Below are 17356 nucleotides of genomic sequence, written 5' to 3' on the forward strand. Positions count from 1 at the left end.
CCAATTAATTGTACACGACTTGTCTCCAGCTGGATGCATGCTTATCACATCTCCCAATCACGGCAGACTCTGGTCCTTGTTCCGGCTTAAGCTCATTAGAGCGTTCTCTTTATTGTGCCAGGACGTGTTCGTCTCACCGTTTCTTCCCCTTATTGAAGACTTGGAGCGTGTTTGCCCCTCGGTCGGTTTCCCAAGCCGAGTAGACATAAAATAGTAGAGTAGACCTTTGTGAGTTGGCTCAGAAGTTCTCACGTTGTTCCCACCCCTGCCTCCTTGCATATAACGGTTTGTCCTTACCATGGACCTAACGGTAGAACCAGATCCGCATTGCAACACCAAGAGGGAAGACCTCGACAACCCATCGATCACACCAATGGCGGCTATTCATAACGACGACGAGCTTTTGCTTGCTCGAATTGGGTATAAACAGGTACCGCCCAATGCAATGATGCGATAAGAGCGGGGCAAGATCTGACAACAACTGGTAGGAATTACGACGAGAGTTCTCCAAATGGTCGACTGTTTCGTATGCAATCTCCATCCTGGGTGTCCTGGGCTCTGTTCCGGCAACCTTTGGTGCGCCATTGGCAGCTGGCGGGCCTGCAACCGCTGTCTGGTGTTGGCTGATTGGATCGTGCATGGCCATGTGTATTGGCAGCTCAGTCGCAGAGCTGGTGTCAGCTTATCCAACAGCTGGAGGCATGTACTTTGTCACAAAGCACGTTGTTCCGCCTGATCAAGTTCCTGTTTTCTCTTGGATACAGGGCTGGTGCAATCTTCTCGGCCAAACGGCAGGTGTGTCCAGTGTGGCATATACGGTCAGCCAGATGCTGCTGGCCTGTGTCAGTATGAACTCAGACCTTGTTGATGGCAAGTATACATATGCACCGTAAGAGGTCCGCTTAATTGCGCTTCCAGAGCTGATATCATGCAGGACCGCTCTAGAGACCGTGCTGGTGTCGATTGCGATTCTGTGTTTCCTTGGAGTCATCTGCTCTTTGAACACAAAGTCTCTACATCGGATTATCATTTGGTTTGCTCCCATCAATAGTATGACACCGAACTTTGCATCAAACTATTCTAACCATTTCTAGTTCTTGCGACTATCTGCATTTGCATTTCACTGGTTACCTTGACACCTGAGTTGCAACCGGCCTCCTGGGTTTTTGGTCACTTTACCGATGGCTCAGGATGGGGCTCCAAGGTGTTTTCTTTCTTTCTGGGTTTCTTGTCAGTTGCCTGGACTATGACAGACTACGACGGGACGACACAGTAAGACAAGATTCATGCTGATGCCGAATTTGACTAACCGATTGCAAAGCATGTCCGAAGAGACTCACGATGCAGCCGTGCAAGGGCCGATTGCTATCCAAACAGCCGTTCTAGTATCCGGCGCATTCGGATGGCTTCTTACCGTCTCCCTATGCTTCTGCTTGACGGATTTCGAGGGCATCCTCAACTCTCCCACGGGTCTTCCCGCAGCCCAGATCTTTTTGAACGCTGGCGGAAAGCGAGGCGGCACCATCATGTGGGCGTTTGCCATTCTTGTACAAGCTTTCACGGGGTGCTCAGCTATGCTTGCTGATACAAGGATGGCATTTGCGTTCGCCCGAGACGACGCTCTTCCATTTTCAAAGTATGAAACCGAACGACTTAAACAATCATGTGCTGATAACCACAGGTTTCTATCCAAGGTCAACCATCGCACCCATACCCCGGTCAACGCTGTGTGGTTCGTTGTCATCTTCAGCATTTGCCTGAACTGCATTGCAATCGGTTCTACTCAAACAGCCACCGCGATTTTCAGCATCACTGCCCCGGCATTGGACTTTTCTTACGTCTCTGTGATTCTAGCGCATCAACTATACAAAAACAAGGTCAAGTTCATTGAGGGTCCTTTTACGCTCGGCAAATGGGGAACCCCTGTCAATTACATTGCTGTAGTTTGGGTTTCCTTTATCAGCACCATTTTGTTCTTCCCGCCACAGCTTCCTGTCACACCAGCCAATATGTAAGCTGCTGATTGCTCGATCGAGGTGATATACTGACATTTTCCAGGAACTACGCCATCTGTGTTGGCGGGTTTATTGCCGCCTTTGCCATGATATGGTGGTGGGTTGCGGCCAGAGGGTATGTTCAAAGCTCTTCATGGTTTACAGATACTGACCCATGCAGCAAATACACTGGTCCTCGGACCGACGAAACAATCCAAGAAATCCCCACCGAGGACGAGGATGCGGAAGTTTCTGACGAAGGCTCCGTCTGAAAATCGTCTAGCTCTGATAGAGGCCAAGTGGATGCTAGGTTTAGAATATAGAGATGGATATGGCGAGGCAAGCATCATGGTGTTTAGAATGCATTAAAGTATACACCGGGATAGAAATACATATCAAATCAGTTGCCCGCAACGACAGCCAGCCCCTCGTAGATCTTCCGCTTGACCGCGAGGAAGCTTCCTGTGCCGCGGCCTGACTGACTCATCGAGGATTGCGCCGTGGCCTCGACCTCGATTTTTCCCGTTCCTGATTTACGCACCGCAACCGACTTGTCGATAAGCAGCGTTCCCTCGCCTCGGAATTCAGCGGTGTGACCGGCGGATTGCATGAGCTTGCGGAGATCGGCCAGTCGCAGATCACCCACGTGAAGCGGACGAGCCATGGATCGGGTACCCGCTGCCATGCTCGCCGGGAGGGTGTCGAGTAAAGGATAGACATCCGGCTTCTCCGATGCCTTGTTGTCTCCCAGTTCGAATGTCGGGGCGACCGCAGTGGAGGCCGCTTGGTCCTTCAGCTGCTTCATCTTCTTCCCGCCAGCTTCATCGCTTTCGAGTTCGGAGGTAACGGGCTCTGGGCCACGTAGCTGTGCCGTGAGCGCGACAACGCCGAGGCTGCGAACGTGCTGCCAGTTGAGGCGTCGGACAAGGGTGTTGCTCAGCTTGACCATCCAGGCGTTCGTATCCACGCTGGCATCGACCGAGTTGTTGTTGGCCGGAGTAAAGATGATGGCAGCCGTGTCAGATGTGCCGGGTTTGGCAGAGAGCAGCTTTTGACACTCGGACGCTATGGCCAATGTCTCTTCTTTCATTCCACCGACCAGAATAAGTTTTTGAGGTTGGATGAGAGGAATCAGCATCTCCAAACTTCGCTTGTCGTGCAATCCCATGAAATCGATAAAGGCGATCCGGGCGTTGATTGTGATGGTCTGGCTGTTGTAGACTGCTTTTCCCGGCCCTTCAATCGTGTCATCCTGTTCTTCGGGCTCGGCGGCGTCCTCGCCATCGGACAAGCGATCAGAGTCAGCGTCGTCAGCGTCCTCGGATTTGATGTGAGGTCGCTTTGCGCCGCCTGTCTCCCGAGAGCCGTCGGCATCGTCCCACCTCCGCTTCTGACCGAGTTTGGTCTCGGCGTCGGTACGTCGTTGTTGCATGTCGATTTCCTCTCTTTCTTCAGCTCGAAGATACTCCTCTGGACGAATGAATTCACCATATTCGTCGCCTTTCTTTCTTGGCGCCACGTAGGGGAATATGCGCTCACGGCCCTTCTTCCCACGCACATCGTAATCATAGACGTTCTTGCGGCGGAGCAAAATGTTGATACCCAAGTCTTCATCGCTGACGGCAAGTTTGCTTCGGGTGGCATGAGCAAGTGACGCCGAGAAGTTCAAAGCTCGACCTTGTTGTTCGGGGTCCGAATCTTCGGAAGATGTAGAGCTAGACCCATCGTCCAGAGCATCCGCAGCAGGGTCAAGAGTTTCTTGACCAAGGGTCTGAGAGGTGTCTTGGAGTTGGCGCTTGGTGGCAAGATATTGTTGATAAAGCAGTTGCTCCCCGGCATCGAGCTGGTCCCGTTGGATGTCTTTCCAGGAAAGTTCTCTGCCATCGCTGTGGACTTGTTCTATGTGTTCGCCATCGGAGCCCTTTTCCAAGGCCACGCCATCTCTTCGCTCCTCGTACCACTGCCATAGCGTACCGCCGATAGTTGGTGTTTGTTTTGTATCCTTTAATGATTCTGTCAAAAGTAAAAGATTGTTAGGGCCCTCCGCCACTTGTCGAAGAGAATCCTTCGAAAAGCCCCAGTCCATTGACGTGTCGGATGCAAGAATGACTTTGGGTCCCGGTTCTGCCAAGAGCTTCTCCAGTCGTTTCTTTCGCTCGATAATCTTGAGATGCTTAAAGGTGAATGGCCCGGCTTTGGACTTGCCCTGCCCTTGCGCATTGTCGGTGCTTTCGGCGGCTTCGAACTCGCGTACAATGTTCTCGTCCATCCACTCCAACATGCTTCGAGCCAACCGGATGGTGGCAGTCATTTTTTTACCGGCAAGATATAGCCCCGCGCCTTGAAGGACATCCCCAGATGCTGCATCGCGCCACGAGTGTTCTAATGAGTAGGCCAATTCCAAGACGCGTGCACTCGTGTCTGTAGGAATCAAGACAGTGCCACCCTTGGCAACACAGCTTCGGATCATATCAAGGAGAAGATCGTCTCGCTTTTTGCGACCACCGGACAGTGCCAACTTGTCCCCGCCTTTGGTGCTGCAGATCAACGCTGTTGGTTTGCGCAACTGCTCAATGACCTCTGCGCCACTAGCTCCTGAACCGCCAAACCATGCGGCACCTGCCACAACACTCTCACGGGCTTGGTTCCAATCCATAGCGTAGACAATGGACTCCAGGCCATGCTGGATGTGCCATATTGTTCCACCGACTGTGTGACCAGCATTGTAAGCTGTGAGAGTGAGCCCATTCAACGGAGGCGAAAACGGCGAAGGAAGCGGCTGATGCGGTTGAGAGTATTTGAGAGGTTGGATGAGAGAGAAGTACCGAGAGATCTCCTCGGCGGTAGGTGACGGTAGAAGGATTCGACTTGTGCTGCCAGCAGCTTCATCATCGACATCCGTGGCGGCATTGGATGAAGCTGGCTCGGAGACCGATGCCTTGGGGAGAAACGTAGCAGCAAGGGGGGTAGAGGCGTAGAGATCTTGTAGAAGTGTACGACCAAAGGCGACCACCGGACTGGTTGCGTAGATCGGGATCTGGGTGAAGAGGGGGAACGTTCTGCAGCAGTGGACGAGCGCACCAATATGGGCGGGTGTCGCATGCGTCAATAGGATGAGAGAGAGGGTGGGGATGTGCCTGAGTCTGTCAGCTTCAAATCATAAACACGCGATGGATGCTCACTTCTCCAGTTCGGCCAAGTCGTGGGTGTCGAACGTGTCATCCCAACCAACGTCCACTAGAATCTTGATACCTCCATCGAGTTCCAAGATCGACTGCGACGCCTTCGAGGCCGATTGGGCGCCGAGAAGAGGCGTGAAGGTGAACATTTTGAGCTGGCGCTCGCGACGAATCGAACGGCCGTGCCTGGCGTGGAGCGGTGACGCGGCGAAATATCAGCCCGTATCGATTTAAAGAGAGGTCAGTTGAGTTGCAATGGGCTTTAGATCCATTGCCCCGGGTTATTGGACGATCACTGCTCTATTGCCATGAACAAAGGCGCAGGTGAGCTGCTCCGGCGGATCTCGAACGCCGGTGTTTGTCTCGTTTGCATTCGGAGACACGACTTCACGCATTGATCACTCATCGCTGTTTCATTCTCCGTCAACCATCAATCCACTTATCCTCAATCCCTAATTCTCTGTTCACGGCTTAGCCAAGACTTTTCTCACTGGGCCAATCATGGTGACTTGACGATTACTTGGAACCTTGGAAGGACAGCCAAAAGAACAGCCAAAAGAACAGCCAAAAGACAGTTCAAAAGACAGTTCAAAAGAGGTCGAATTTGATGATAGCTCTCTTCCGTTACCAATCGAACGATGAGATTGAGCCAATACATGACTACTCCTGTTTATAAGTAACTATCATCGTCTTTTTGGCCGCCGTGAGCGCGGCATTGAGGCTTGTGTTGTATAAAGACCGAAGCCTGGCTCATATAAGACTTGCATTCGAATCCACTCATCAATTAGCGCTGACATACTGAAAGAAGATACTGGGTCGCTTTCAGGCAGGACGTCATAGAGAAAGCTCAACTCTAGTGGGTATACCACCACTGTGCTGCACCCAAAGCCACATACAGCTGAAGACAAATGTTGTTTGTCTATGGATTAAATGGTAGCACTCTACAGAGTACACCGTCTATTGCTTCCAAATTCTATGGATATGACGCCAGTGGGTCAATCACATTGGCCGTCCAATAGGAACTACCGGGATTAGCTCCAAACGGACTGGTTGTTGACTCTATCCGTTTCGTCCACTCTAGGATTCCAACTAGTACTTCAAGGTACGACTTGTCCATTAATATGACCACCTAGGTATCATATCGTCAGGAATGTTGACGTAAAGAGTCTGCATGCTCTAGATTTCCTAAATTCACATATAGTACAGGGCCCTACTATGCCCGAAGACCCAATATACACAAAAGCTCTCCCTTTTCCCACATACAACGACTGCATCACACGTGAGATCATTGAATACCTTCACAATATTGTGGAACTTTGTTCGTAGCCCCAAACAGGGTTTCCACTTGTATAATGCCAAACGAAGATACGTCTCGAGGACACAGTCTCCACGACACACTGCTACTCGCAAGCCGGAGAATAAAGAAAGAAAAAATCAAAACAGCGTAAACGTAAATGTAAGCATAGAACCCCGGTCCAAATGCATGACATGCATCATAGAACAAAAAGTAAAATACTACATGGTACGGCCTAGATCTCCTAACATCTTTAGTCCTTCCTCATTGTATTGTCAACGCAGTGTATAATAAGGGATTGGGGTTAGCTGCGATTAGGCAGATGAACGCTAGAGACGTATTGCGTATTGGCGCCGACGGAGTACAGAGGATGAGCACGTCTGACACAGACACGCCCAGGCAAAAAGAAAAAAGAGAAAAAAAGAGCAAGAAGAGATACCCTGGTCGCAGAAGCAAGCAGGTGAACAGCGCCACTGGCAGGGCGTTTCTCGCGGCAGAGACAAGCAGATAGACAGCGCCGCTGACAAGGAGAGCCGCGTAGAGAAGACAGGCAGTAGTGTAGTGCGCTGCAGGGAAGCCAAGCCTCACGCAGCAAGCAGCAGATTAGTGTCAATTGATCAAGTCTCACTGGATGACTTGAGGCGAAAGCGGCAGCAGGAACCAACGAGGGTATGCACCAAGTTGACACGTTGGTTGATTAACCCACAACGAGTGAGAAACGCAGCCATAAACGACAGACGGGGACTGTGTGTGGTGATTGCAACAGGTGAACTGAGTGAAAGGGAGTTGAAGAGATGAAGTGGGAGGGGAGTGTGAAGTGTGATTTTCGGCAGGTGGGCCAAGTGTATCAGAAGTGGCAGGTACAGTGTATAATATAAAGCAGCTGCCACACAGAGTAACCCTCACATGAAGAGGAGGTATCACACCAAACACATCACACCACAGGTGATGCCAGTATAATGTTTAGGGGTCGGGCAATGGGATACATAGACCCACAAGTATGGATATAGTACGTACAATATTCTCATCAGATCAGATTAGATTAAGGCCAGGATTTATATAGTTAACATGTGATCTGGGAAGCCCTCACTATATCTCAGCACGTAGACAATCACATACATGTCGCGAAACAATACCGGTGGCAGTGTAAACGTCAACCATGCGCCTCGTTTAGCATCTCTCAGATTCTCCTCACTTCGTCCCACGTACCTTACCTGTCTACCACACTATGTGCCCTCTTCCAAGGTTGCTGATTTCACTTTACTCTACGTTCCGGTTTGTGCTTTGCACGACGACTTTCACTTCACTTTTCTACCACGCAACTACCCTGCCCTTTGCAACCTCACTTCCTCACTCTACATGATTGACACTCTCACTTGATCTCTTGATCTCCCTTCCCCACAACATCTCTCTCTCCTCTCGGCACTCCGCTCAGTGCAGCGACTTAACATCTGCCTTGCGCTTCTGCCTCTGCTCTCGACACTCCGCTCAGTACAGCGACTTTGCATCTGCCTCACGTATTCACCATCTGCGTACGCTGTCTACTTTTACATCCTCCACACTCCTTGTTTTCTCTTCTTGGTCAAGATGGAGCCTGCAACTTCACAGTCCCAGGTCAAGGCCACTTGTGACAACGTCGAGTTGGACATCATACCTAATGACCTCAAAGATGAATACGAGATTTGCGTGACCCCTGTCAAGAGAGAAGAGGCTGGGGGCTGCGCAAGCCCAAATGACCCCTTCAGCACCGACGCGCATGCGGACGACAATCCACACATGTGGACATCCACACGCAGCATCCCTCATGAACACTACCAAGAGCCCGTGCTATTCAGCACAATCTTGAACATGATTCGATATTCCGGTAAACCGAACCACCCACGGATCATGCGTCGCCTATCTAAACTGGAGTTTGCAAGACAGGCAATTTGGTCCGATCAAGTGGCATCCCGCATTGTCGGCGAAAGAATATCAGCCCGCGAACGAGAGGCCTCGGCAAATTGGCTCTTTCCACCTGAGTCGGATACCCCTGAGTTTCTTCGGCACTTGATGGACGATGTGTGGGGTGAAAGTCCACGCCGTGCAGCGATTTACGATGCCCTGCATTACTGGAACAACGTCGATTACCTCAGAGAACGCATTGAGAACCTAGAGGACCGGCAAACGACAGAGGCAAAAGGTTATCGTGGGTTGATTGAGCATTTCGGCTCCCCTCCAACTATCCGTGATTGAAGAGGTCATTTGATGTTCAATATCATCTATTCTTAACACTCAGCTGAACACCAATACCATTATCTCCAACAAAATTAGGTAGTCTTTACCGTAGAATGGCATACGATGCCGAGTTGAGTGTAGACTGGGTCACCATTGACATTACAAGACCACACCTCCTGTACTGCATCCAATGTGGCTCATCGGCATCAGACGCAACCCCATATGACATAGAGAAACGGCCAACAAGTAGACGACACCGAGGTCAGAGATGCATGGTGTAAAACTAGCGCAGAGGTAGGCGAAATGTCTATACGCAGATACAATAACGCAAAGTAGATCAGATCAGATTAGATCAAGACAGGTGACCCTGGCTCACCTGATCGACATGCACCTACCTAGGTAGTACAACAGGCCCCCATCTTTGCCAGATCTAGCACCACACTGAACCCTATACCCATGACATATTCCCATGACCACACCAGTTACACCAGCCATGGCCAGCCGACAAAGACTCCCACTATCTGAGTTCCTAGGCTTGGACGTTAACAGGGAAGAGCTAGGCCAGTACAAAATGGGCCCTACAGGACGACAATTTATGAACCTGCAAGTCTGCCAACAAGTGACATGGCTGTCCAGACACGCCACCTCACAGAGGAGAGGCTTCAACTAGAAGAGCTCGAAGCAGTGTGGATGGGGCAGCGGTACCTCGAGTGTACTATCTTGGACCAAGCATGGCCAGTGTCAAGAACACTGCCAGGGACAGCGACTCTCAGTGGGTTTACCCTACGCCGTGGCTAACCGGGACCCAACTTCAATCGGCACTTCATTCCAACCTACAACTTGGGCAATTGCTTCTTCACAGAGATATATACATAGACGATCCATGGATGATCAATAAGACATGCAGCTTATCTACAATCTGTATTTCGTCTTCCGCGGCTTAACCAAGACCTTTGTGGGCCAATCATAAATACTTCATGATGGCTTTCTTCCATCACCAGTATATTCTTATATCTACTACTCTACCTAGGTATAGATTAAGAGACAAAATGATCACTCATCCCTATTTCTCTGTTTATGTCTTAGCCGAGACCTCCTTTATTCACCTAACCATAATTACTTTATAACTAGTTGGAAGGACAGTTTAAAAGATGTTACAAAATCCACCTATGATAGGTATCTCTCTTCTGTTATTAATTGAAATGTAAGATTAAGCTAATAGTTAATTACATAGCTACTTATAATTATAATTTATAAACTACTACTATTATCGTTACATAAGTGTGGCACTAGGGCCTGTATAATATCATCACTGTTTTAACAATACTTTATAAACTAACTAAAGCCCCGGGTATTAGGGTTATCCGTTTCCACTTTCACTAAATAGAATATCAACATCAACCTATAGTAACAAGTTATGTGGCCCTATCAGAGAGAGCAGGTCAGGAAAACGAGGTCTTGATTCCTATGGGAGCTCTCTCCTGTAGTTGACAGTGTCTCCGAGAGAGAGAGAGAGAGAGAGAGAGAGAGAGAGAGAGAGAGAGAGAGAGGAAGAAGGAAGAAGGAAGAAGGGCGAAAGGGTCACAAGACCCGCCATACTTCCAACAGACCCCCTTTCACTTCTCACTTCACTTCACTTCTCACTTCACTTACCTTCTATCATATTGGTTTCTCTTACTTGCCCGGGTGAGTCTTTTTTTACTCTTACCACTATCTCACTCTTATCTCTTCACTCTTTTTTTCACTTATCCTTTTCCACTCTTTGAGTCTTTACATATCTATTACAGCTCCCTCTTTATATATCTACTACGATAACTAGTGAATTTCTTTTCACTCTTTACACACCCACAACAGTAAGTAGAAAACTTCCTTTTACCCTTGATATAGTTTTGACCTCATAGACCGCCACTCTGCTCACCAAAGCCACTCGGCAATCGTGGGCGACATGCCCGAAATTCCTCCTTTGGCTCCACCCGTGATCACAGCGTCAACTTCCCACGCCGCCACTTCAGACACCAATCAAAGTGGCAACGGATCAGACACGATCGTGAACAATGTGTCGGTGCCAACATCAGCTACCTCCGCATGCAGGTTCTCATTTGAAGAGTTTGCATTGGACAGGGTTCGCATCGCCAAAATGATTGATCGTTTTGGGGAATTGACTGCACAGTACATGAAGAGTTCTGATGCAGCAGCTGGACTGTTTCAAGCTCCATGCCCATCTTTGCAACCGCTTCAACTCTCTTTGTCGCGTCGGACGGACTCTGATTCCCCACTCGCTAGACGAGGACCGGTTCAGCCACCCCGTCACACTGCTGCGATTGAGCCATATGTGGATGACCCACCAAAGAAGAAGAAAAAAACATCGGCTATGTCAAAATCGACTCAGATGAGGACATCCAACCGCCCATGAAACAGCAAGAGGATGCACGATCCATTGAATCGGAAAGCGAAGAGGACACCAAACTTCCGGATGACACAGCGGACAAGTCGACACGGGATTCGAACACGGGTGGTGAATCGGGGGCCTTCTATGGGCCTCTTACACCAGTTCCTATCGCTGAGGGCAAAGGCAAGGCCTCAACAACCACAGAGACTGGGCACAGCTCAGGGACACCGATTTCGGCTAATGTATGCTAGTATTATACTAGTAGATCTGATACACTATGTATTAGTTAACATTATGATTTACAACATCTCGATATAATATCTTTAATCTAATCTAGATATTATCCACGTAAAGCCAGAAACAGTCAACCCTAATCCCTTACACAGGGTATCTGGCATGTCTAGAGTACATTATAATTTACCACTATGAAAGGCGCAACTGCATTCGTTATATACATGACTAGGTTCGTGATTTTTAAAGAAACGGAAAGAGTCAACCCTAATCCCTCACGCAGAGCCATCGAGGTTCTTACACGTGGGAGGATATACCTCACCTAGTGCAATATGACCAGCTTGAGATGGAAGGTGACTGTTCCACTATGTTGGTGGCAGATTGGTGGTACAATGGTAGGAGTGTCCCTTTTGAAATGGGAACCCTATATGGAAAAGGACCAGCCTGGTCCGAGATCTGATTCTGTCCCATTTGGGACAAAAAGCCATCCAAAACGACGGAAAGAAACAATAAAAACAGAGCAAGAAGTGAACTAACGGGAAGTCGGTAGAAATGAAGGGGTATCGAGGGGGGTAGAGAGGGGGGGATAGATAATCGGACTCTGTGATCAAGTAATCAAGAAATCCATGTCCATAGTGCGAATGATCTTCTCCCAGTCCCAGCTTTGCTCGATCTGGGTATCCATAATCTCCCACACGCGGGTGACGACCTTCAAGGCAGGCTCGATATTTCGCAGGTTGGAGTACGATCTGAGGGTTTCAAACCCATGCTTGATGCGCTCGCGCTGCTCGGAAAGGAAGGCCGAACAGCCCAGCAGGAACAGGGGCATCAGGACAATACTATAAGCACTAGCGTCCTGCGGCAGCTGCTCCAAATAATCGAGACCGTCGTCGACGACCTGGGCGATCTTCTCGCTCGGTCGCGAGGGCCGGATCGTCCGGTACAAGTACACCCAGGTCGACTGTCGATACAGCTGGGCGAGACACCAGTTTGAGGTCTCGGGTTCGTGGGAGGTTTCCCATTTGCGGATGGCGGTGTCGATGGCGACTGCTTCGCTCAGGGTTTGATAATCAACTGCCGGTTCGTAGTTTTCGTTGTAGCGCTCACGGATGCGGTCGCGCAGTATGGTGATCTCCGAGATATAGCGGAAGAGCCCGTCGAAAACTCCGACAAACATGCCCGGAGACGGTCCAGCCGCGCCCGGGACAAAGTTGGGGAGGTGTTGATCGGCAGGGAAGAGGTTGGGGCGGCGGTCGAGTGAGGTGAGGGAATTTGAGATGTCGTGGTACTGGAAGAATTCGACGATGAACTGGCGGAACTTCTCGTTCCGGGGTTTTTGAGAAAGTAAAAGATACCGGGCGGCATCCATGTGCGGCCGGTACTCGCCCTTCACCTCGCCTTCACAGATGGTGTTGAGGCTGAGGGCGATGGTGGATGCGATGATGGGGTCCTCCACCAGCAGAGGTTCATCTTCGCCTTCGGGACTTTTCCTTGACGAGGAAGCATTGATGTTGTCCTTTAAATCTTGAATGGCGTGGTGGAAGTGAAAGTATTTGCGCTCCTTCAGCTTCGGCTCGGGATCCAGACCGGACAGGTGCGACCCGGACAGACACATGAGCGAGTGCATCAGCCCCCGGTGCTGGGTGGCCATGGGCAGCAGAATCTCTTTAAAGGGATTCGAGTCATCGTTGATGAGTGTCAGTACCCGACTGAAACCGTAGACGAAATGGTCCAGAAAACGTCGGTCGACTTCTGTCTCGATGCCGTCGATAAGGAGGGGCAGGCTGCGCGGCACGGATGCAAGGGACTGGGATTGAGCTAGCAAATATTAGCACGGCAAGCGGTCTGGGCCTTTCTACTTACCGACAGCCATTTTCTGGCGGCCGCTTTTCCAGATTTCCTTGGGCGGGTAGCCTTCACAGACCACCGCATTCTTCTGGCAGTTGAGACATCTGCCCAGTTAGCCAGGACACATCGCATCACGCAAGGGAACTCACGCCGGTTTTGTCTCGTCACACTTCTTCTTCCTGCGACGACAGGTTATACAGCCGGTCTTCGAGCGACCCTTGGTCACTTTGGCCTGGTTGCCAGGCACAGGCAGTGGATGTTTGCGCGGACGACCACGTTTCCGTGGAACGGCGGCGGGAGTGCCCGTTTCGCCGACATCCGGTCTGATATTCACCAAATCCTCCTCCGTCTCCTCCACCTTGGGTATTTCCATGACGTCGTCTAACTGCGCTTGCACGTTGGCGTCAAAGGTATGCGATCGCTGGTATGCCTTGATCTGGGCATCCAGGTAGCCCGGTGGGGACTGTGTCGCATACCAGCCAAGAGAATCCGATGAGGTATCGTCCGGGCTGGCGCCGGTGCTGGTGCTGGGGGTGCTGGCACGGACGAGGGAACCGCTGATCTCCGATAGAGGGGGGACCTCGCTAATCTCTTCCCGAAATCCTGAATCATTCAAGTCCGTGAGGAATGAGGGATGCATTGACCACATTGAACCGAATATATAGGCATTCGATTTGAGTGCCCAAGTAACCAAAAAGAAAAAATAGAGATGAGAGGGGGTAACAAGTCGGGTATAAATGGAGGGGAAAAGAATGACCGAAGTACGAAATGTGCTTGGTCCACCGTCAGCCGTGTGATCAGTATACACTTTATAGCAGAGAATGTCGAGAGACGAAAAGAATAAAAAATAAGAGGGATATTAATACTAAAAGTACGTACTCCGTACCTATAAATGTCATATTAATGTCAAGAATCTAATATGTAATGAAAATCGGGGCTACGTACTTTCTTCTAAACTGTATTCAAGCAAATTACTCGAAATTACAGTATTCGCTTCATAAACTTTGCATGCGGGGGAAAGGCCAAGCAATGTTTGGATCTGATGCCCTGATTTGCAAGCCTGGAAAAAGCAAATGCATGCTATTAACTGGGGCTGTTTTGCTTTTGCTTTTAATTTCTTTTTCACATTTTCACATTTTCACAATTGGCAAATGACCCGCTGCCTTAGGATCGACCGGTGGATCCTTATACCTCATATGATGGCTATGTAAGTCTCGTGTTAGTCTGCAACTTACTAAATAACGTGGGTGATTCGCCATCCATTCTGCCCCTTGAATGTGATGCTTATAAGCTACTCCATACTTGCAGTACTCCGTACGTGCATATCAAAACTGGAAATCCAGAATCGGGGGATTTGAGTCTTACGAACCATCCACAAAAGCCACCCTCCCCACATTAAGCCTCGTTTTTCTTGATTGCTTTTGGTGTGGTATGTCATCGGATTGGATGGGTTCACACTTTCGGTTCTTCTGGGGGGCAAAAGAGTACGGAGTACTTCGTATCATCGTTGATTTTCTTTTTCCCTTTTTTCCTTTTGGGGGCCGTCCCCACGTAGGTCGGGCCTAAGCGCTGTCCGAATCCCAATGTATGTTTGATGTACATATCATCCTTGTTCCTTTTTGTGACGCAGATGATCTGGGGTAAAAAAGAGTGGGCCAGATCTTCTGGTGATACTATAACCAGCACGGACATCCGCTGCAGGAAATAGACAAGGTTCGGAAAACGTATTCCCTCCTTTTCTTGCCCTCTCGACATATCTCACGCAGCTCATTGTGACAGTCGTAAGGGGTGGAATGTGGCGATCCGCAAGTACTCCGTACAAAAGTGCGCAAGGCCCCCGTAGATCTGCCGGCAGACTAACAGGGAAACACGCCTGTCTGGAGTTAATAGAATTGCGATTAGGACCATTACCCTTTTACCCGTTTGGACCCATCAGCTGAGACGCGGGAGGGGATGATTCCCCCCCCCCGCTAGTTGCCTAGCTATCAAGTAGTACGAGCCTTTTCGCTTAGGAAGATCTACTACTTGCTGCGCTTGGGAAGCTACCAAGCTTGGTAGAGCAGATCAGATGAATTTTAATTTCCATTGTTGTTTCAGGCTCGAGATCGACCCTGCAAATCCATCGATCTGACCTGGATACGCGGCCCATATTGGTCAATCCCTCGACGGGGTGGTATGTGCTCCGACTAGTTGGGCATCTTTCAACGTCGATCTCGCGTAAATAATGGGGGGACATCCGGTCCCGTTTAGGCGAGCAGCACTGCCCTTACAGTAGTCAGAGTGTCTTTGTTCATACAATAGCATCCTTCAAGCGAATATAACGAAGTATCCGCTGAAGCCGAAGGCGGGTCGACGGTTCTTCCCGGGTGGGGCCGAACTATACACCACGCAACAAAGGAGTGATGTTTTTGAAGAAACATCCATGGCATCGGGGGTTCCAAGGTTGTGTGACGCAATGTACATAGTCGCTGCAGAGAACAAAAGCACCGCATCTTCCCCGTACTTTCCGGCTAATAGCACGCACAGCTGACCCTAGTCCCCAACACAGCAACTAAGCCGAGCCTGTGGGCTAGACTTGTCTCTTCTGCACCCGTCTCTATTTGTGCTCTCCCCTCTTCCACCTTCTTTGCCCTTCGCTGCTTGGACCTCGGTGTGGATTCGAGTAACTTCCTAATTGAGTTACCTTCATTCGTTCTCGGCTGGCCTCCGAAGAGGCTGGACGCCATCACTCAAGGCACGAGGACATGGAAGCCACGGGTACGGAGTAAGACTGGATCGTTCGCATAAAATCCCAGGCACCAAGGGGAGTGACCAGTCATGATTCCGATGATGCTGAATAGTCATCAAAAAATAAAACTACTGATTCTAGTTGCGCGCGCGACTAGTCTGATCTTCATCCAATATCGACTAACGGCTTACTCTGGATGTTCCAATTGGATAGAGCTCGACCCCATCCAAATGCGACCTGTTCCACACCCCCAAGCTATCCAGAATAAGCAGCTGTTTATTCCGTACTTCTTACTCCGTACGGAGACCCCGTCCTTGACTGGCTAATTTGAGCCTTTCATTTTCGGCCGATCCACTCGCTTGGCATCGGCCCTATTCAGTCACTCTTTCAGCCCCAACCATTGCCCGGAACAATTGTTCTTTGTGCTCGTATTCCCCCTTTCGGTTTTTTTCTTCCTTTTCTGCCTTGACCACAACCTGATCTGTGTTTGGTCTTAGGCCGTGACAGGTGTATCTGAAACATTCAGCGAGATCTTTCGGTCTTATGACATAACGGCATACGTCAGGTTTGGGGCAAAGAGCCCGGGCTTCTCGGATACACATCCCTACATAGCCGCCAAGCATCGTCACTTAGGATCGACCTCGCTTCGCAGGCCGAAGATGAAATGCATTTCCGCGGTGGTTCGTATGGAAGCGGATCCCAGTGGGATTTCCGAGACAAGCGACGAATCCGCTTCTTTTTTGAGTTTGACCTTTTTTTATATTATCGCGAAACAGTCTCAATAGGCGATAATGGATCGACGTCCAGACCAGAGTCCAGATTCTGTGCATGGAAGGATCTGGAGAACACATGCGGGCCGGGGATCTTTTTTTCTTCTTCCTATGAAACGTCCAATCATCACACACTTCATCCTGATTACCTACTTCGCACGCGCTGTTGACAACACAGCGATCAAAGATCGTCCGTCTTCATTTCGCCTAGATCACGGTCCAACGCCAATCAGACCCAACTAATCTTGCTTACTTACATTGTAGGCAATTCAAAGCCTCATAACGGGTTCTCCTCACCAAACTAGTATATCTCTGATCTCAAGCAATTTAAACCGGGACATTCTTCCAAGATCCGCCCGAGCCGTCTCTAAGATACCCAATCAAAAATCGGTCGATCGCGCTGACTTTCAATATAGGGGCATCAATAACCTCACACCGTGTTCTCATTCTCAAAACATCCAGTGGGCCCTCCGAGGATCCACATCAGCTGTTTGTTGAATGCCCAATCATGGCCCAATCAATCATGCTTATATGGTCTTGTGAGATTCGAAAACTTCACATTGCAGCATTTTCGAGTGGATAGCAAGAGGGAAATGCTGCTCGGGCTTTGCTTCAAACAAGATCCACCACAAGCCGTATATCAAAGACCCAATCATGCCTCATCCTATTCGGCTTACACATGAAATGAGGATGAAAACTTCGAACGGTG

The 17356-nt window shown here is 49.7% G+C and overlaps 6 protein-coding genes across 6 annotated transcripts; 4 read left to right on the forward strand and 2 right to left on the reverse strand.

Annotated features, from left to right (window-relative positions):
* Positions 1-373: 373 nt before the first annotated feature.
* On the forward strand, positions 374-2266 carry N7506_009890 (uncharacterized protein; the record flags this gene model as incomplete). The annotated part of the gene is made up of 7 exons (XM_056959183.1): positions 374-430; positions 489-889; positions 935-1050; positions 1095-1272; positions 1322-2011; positions 2059-2130; positions 2176-2266. 7 exons carry the CDS (start codon positions 374-376, stop codon positions 2264-2266), a joined length of 1605 nt encoding a protein of 534 aa, XP_056808573.1.
* Positions 2267-2394: 128 nt separating this feature from the next.
* On the reverse strand, positions 2395-5322 carry N7506_009891 (cleavage polyadenylation factor subunit CFT2; the record flags this gene model as incomplete). The annotated part of the gene is made up of 2 exons (XM_056959184.1): positions 2395-5131; positions 5177-5322. The coding sequence occupies 2 exons, from the start codon at positions 5320-5322 to the stop codon at positions 2395-2397; spliced, it is 2883 nt and encodes a 960-aa protein (XP_056808574.1).
* A 2732-nt stretch (positions 5323-8054) lies between these two features.
* N7506_009892 (uncharacterized protein) lies at positions 8055-8699 on the forward strand (the record flags this gene model as incomplete). Its single annotated transcript, XM_056959185.1, has 1 exon — positions 8055-8699. The coding sequence occupies one exon, from the start codon at positions 8055-8057 to the stop codon at positions 8697-8699; it is 645 nt and encodes a 214-aa protein (XP_056808575.1).
* A 1927-nt stretch (positions 8700-10626) lies between these two features.
* Positions 10627-11094, forward strand: N7506_009893 (uncharacterized protein; the record flags this gene model as incomplete). The annotated part of the gene is made up of 1 exon (XM_056959186.1): positions 10627-11094. One exon carries the CDS (start codon positions 10627-10629, stop codon positions 11092-11094), a length of 468 nt encoding a protein of 155 aa, XP_056808576.1.
* N7506_009894 (uncharacterized protein) lies at positions 11091-11474 on the forward strand (the record flags this gene model as incomplete). Its single annotated transcript, XM_056959187.1, has 2 exons — positions 11091-11312; positions 11457-11474. The coding sequence occupies 2 exons, from the start codon at positions 11091-11093 to the stop codon at positions 11472-11474; spliced, it is 240 nt and encodes a 79-aa protein (XP_056808577.1).
* A 434-nt stretch (positions 11475-11908) lies between these two features.
* N7506_009895 (Zn(II)2Cys6 transcription factor) lies at positions 11909-13798 on the reverse strand (the record flags this gene model as incomplete). The annotated part of the gene is made up of 3 exons (XM_056959188.1): positions 11909-13119; positions 13165-13253; positions 13299-13798. The coding sequence occupies 3 exons, from the start codon at positions 13796-13798 to the stop codon at positions 11909-11911; spliced, it is 1800 nt and encodes a 599-aa protein (XP_056808578.1).
* Between the last annotated feature and the right edge of the window lie 3558 nt (positions 13799-17356).

Source organism: Penicillium brevicompactum (assembly GCF_028827555.1).
Source record: "Penicillium brevicompactum strain IBT 35665 chromosome Unknown utg000006l_segment0_segment0, whole genome shotgun sequence".
In the NCBI taxonomy this organism is placed as follows: Eukaryota; Fungi; Ascomycota; class Eurotiomycetes; order Eurotiales; family Aspergillaceae; genus Penicillium; species Penicillium brevicompactum.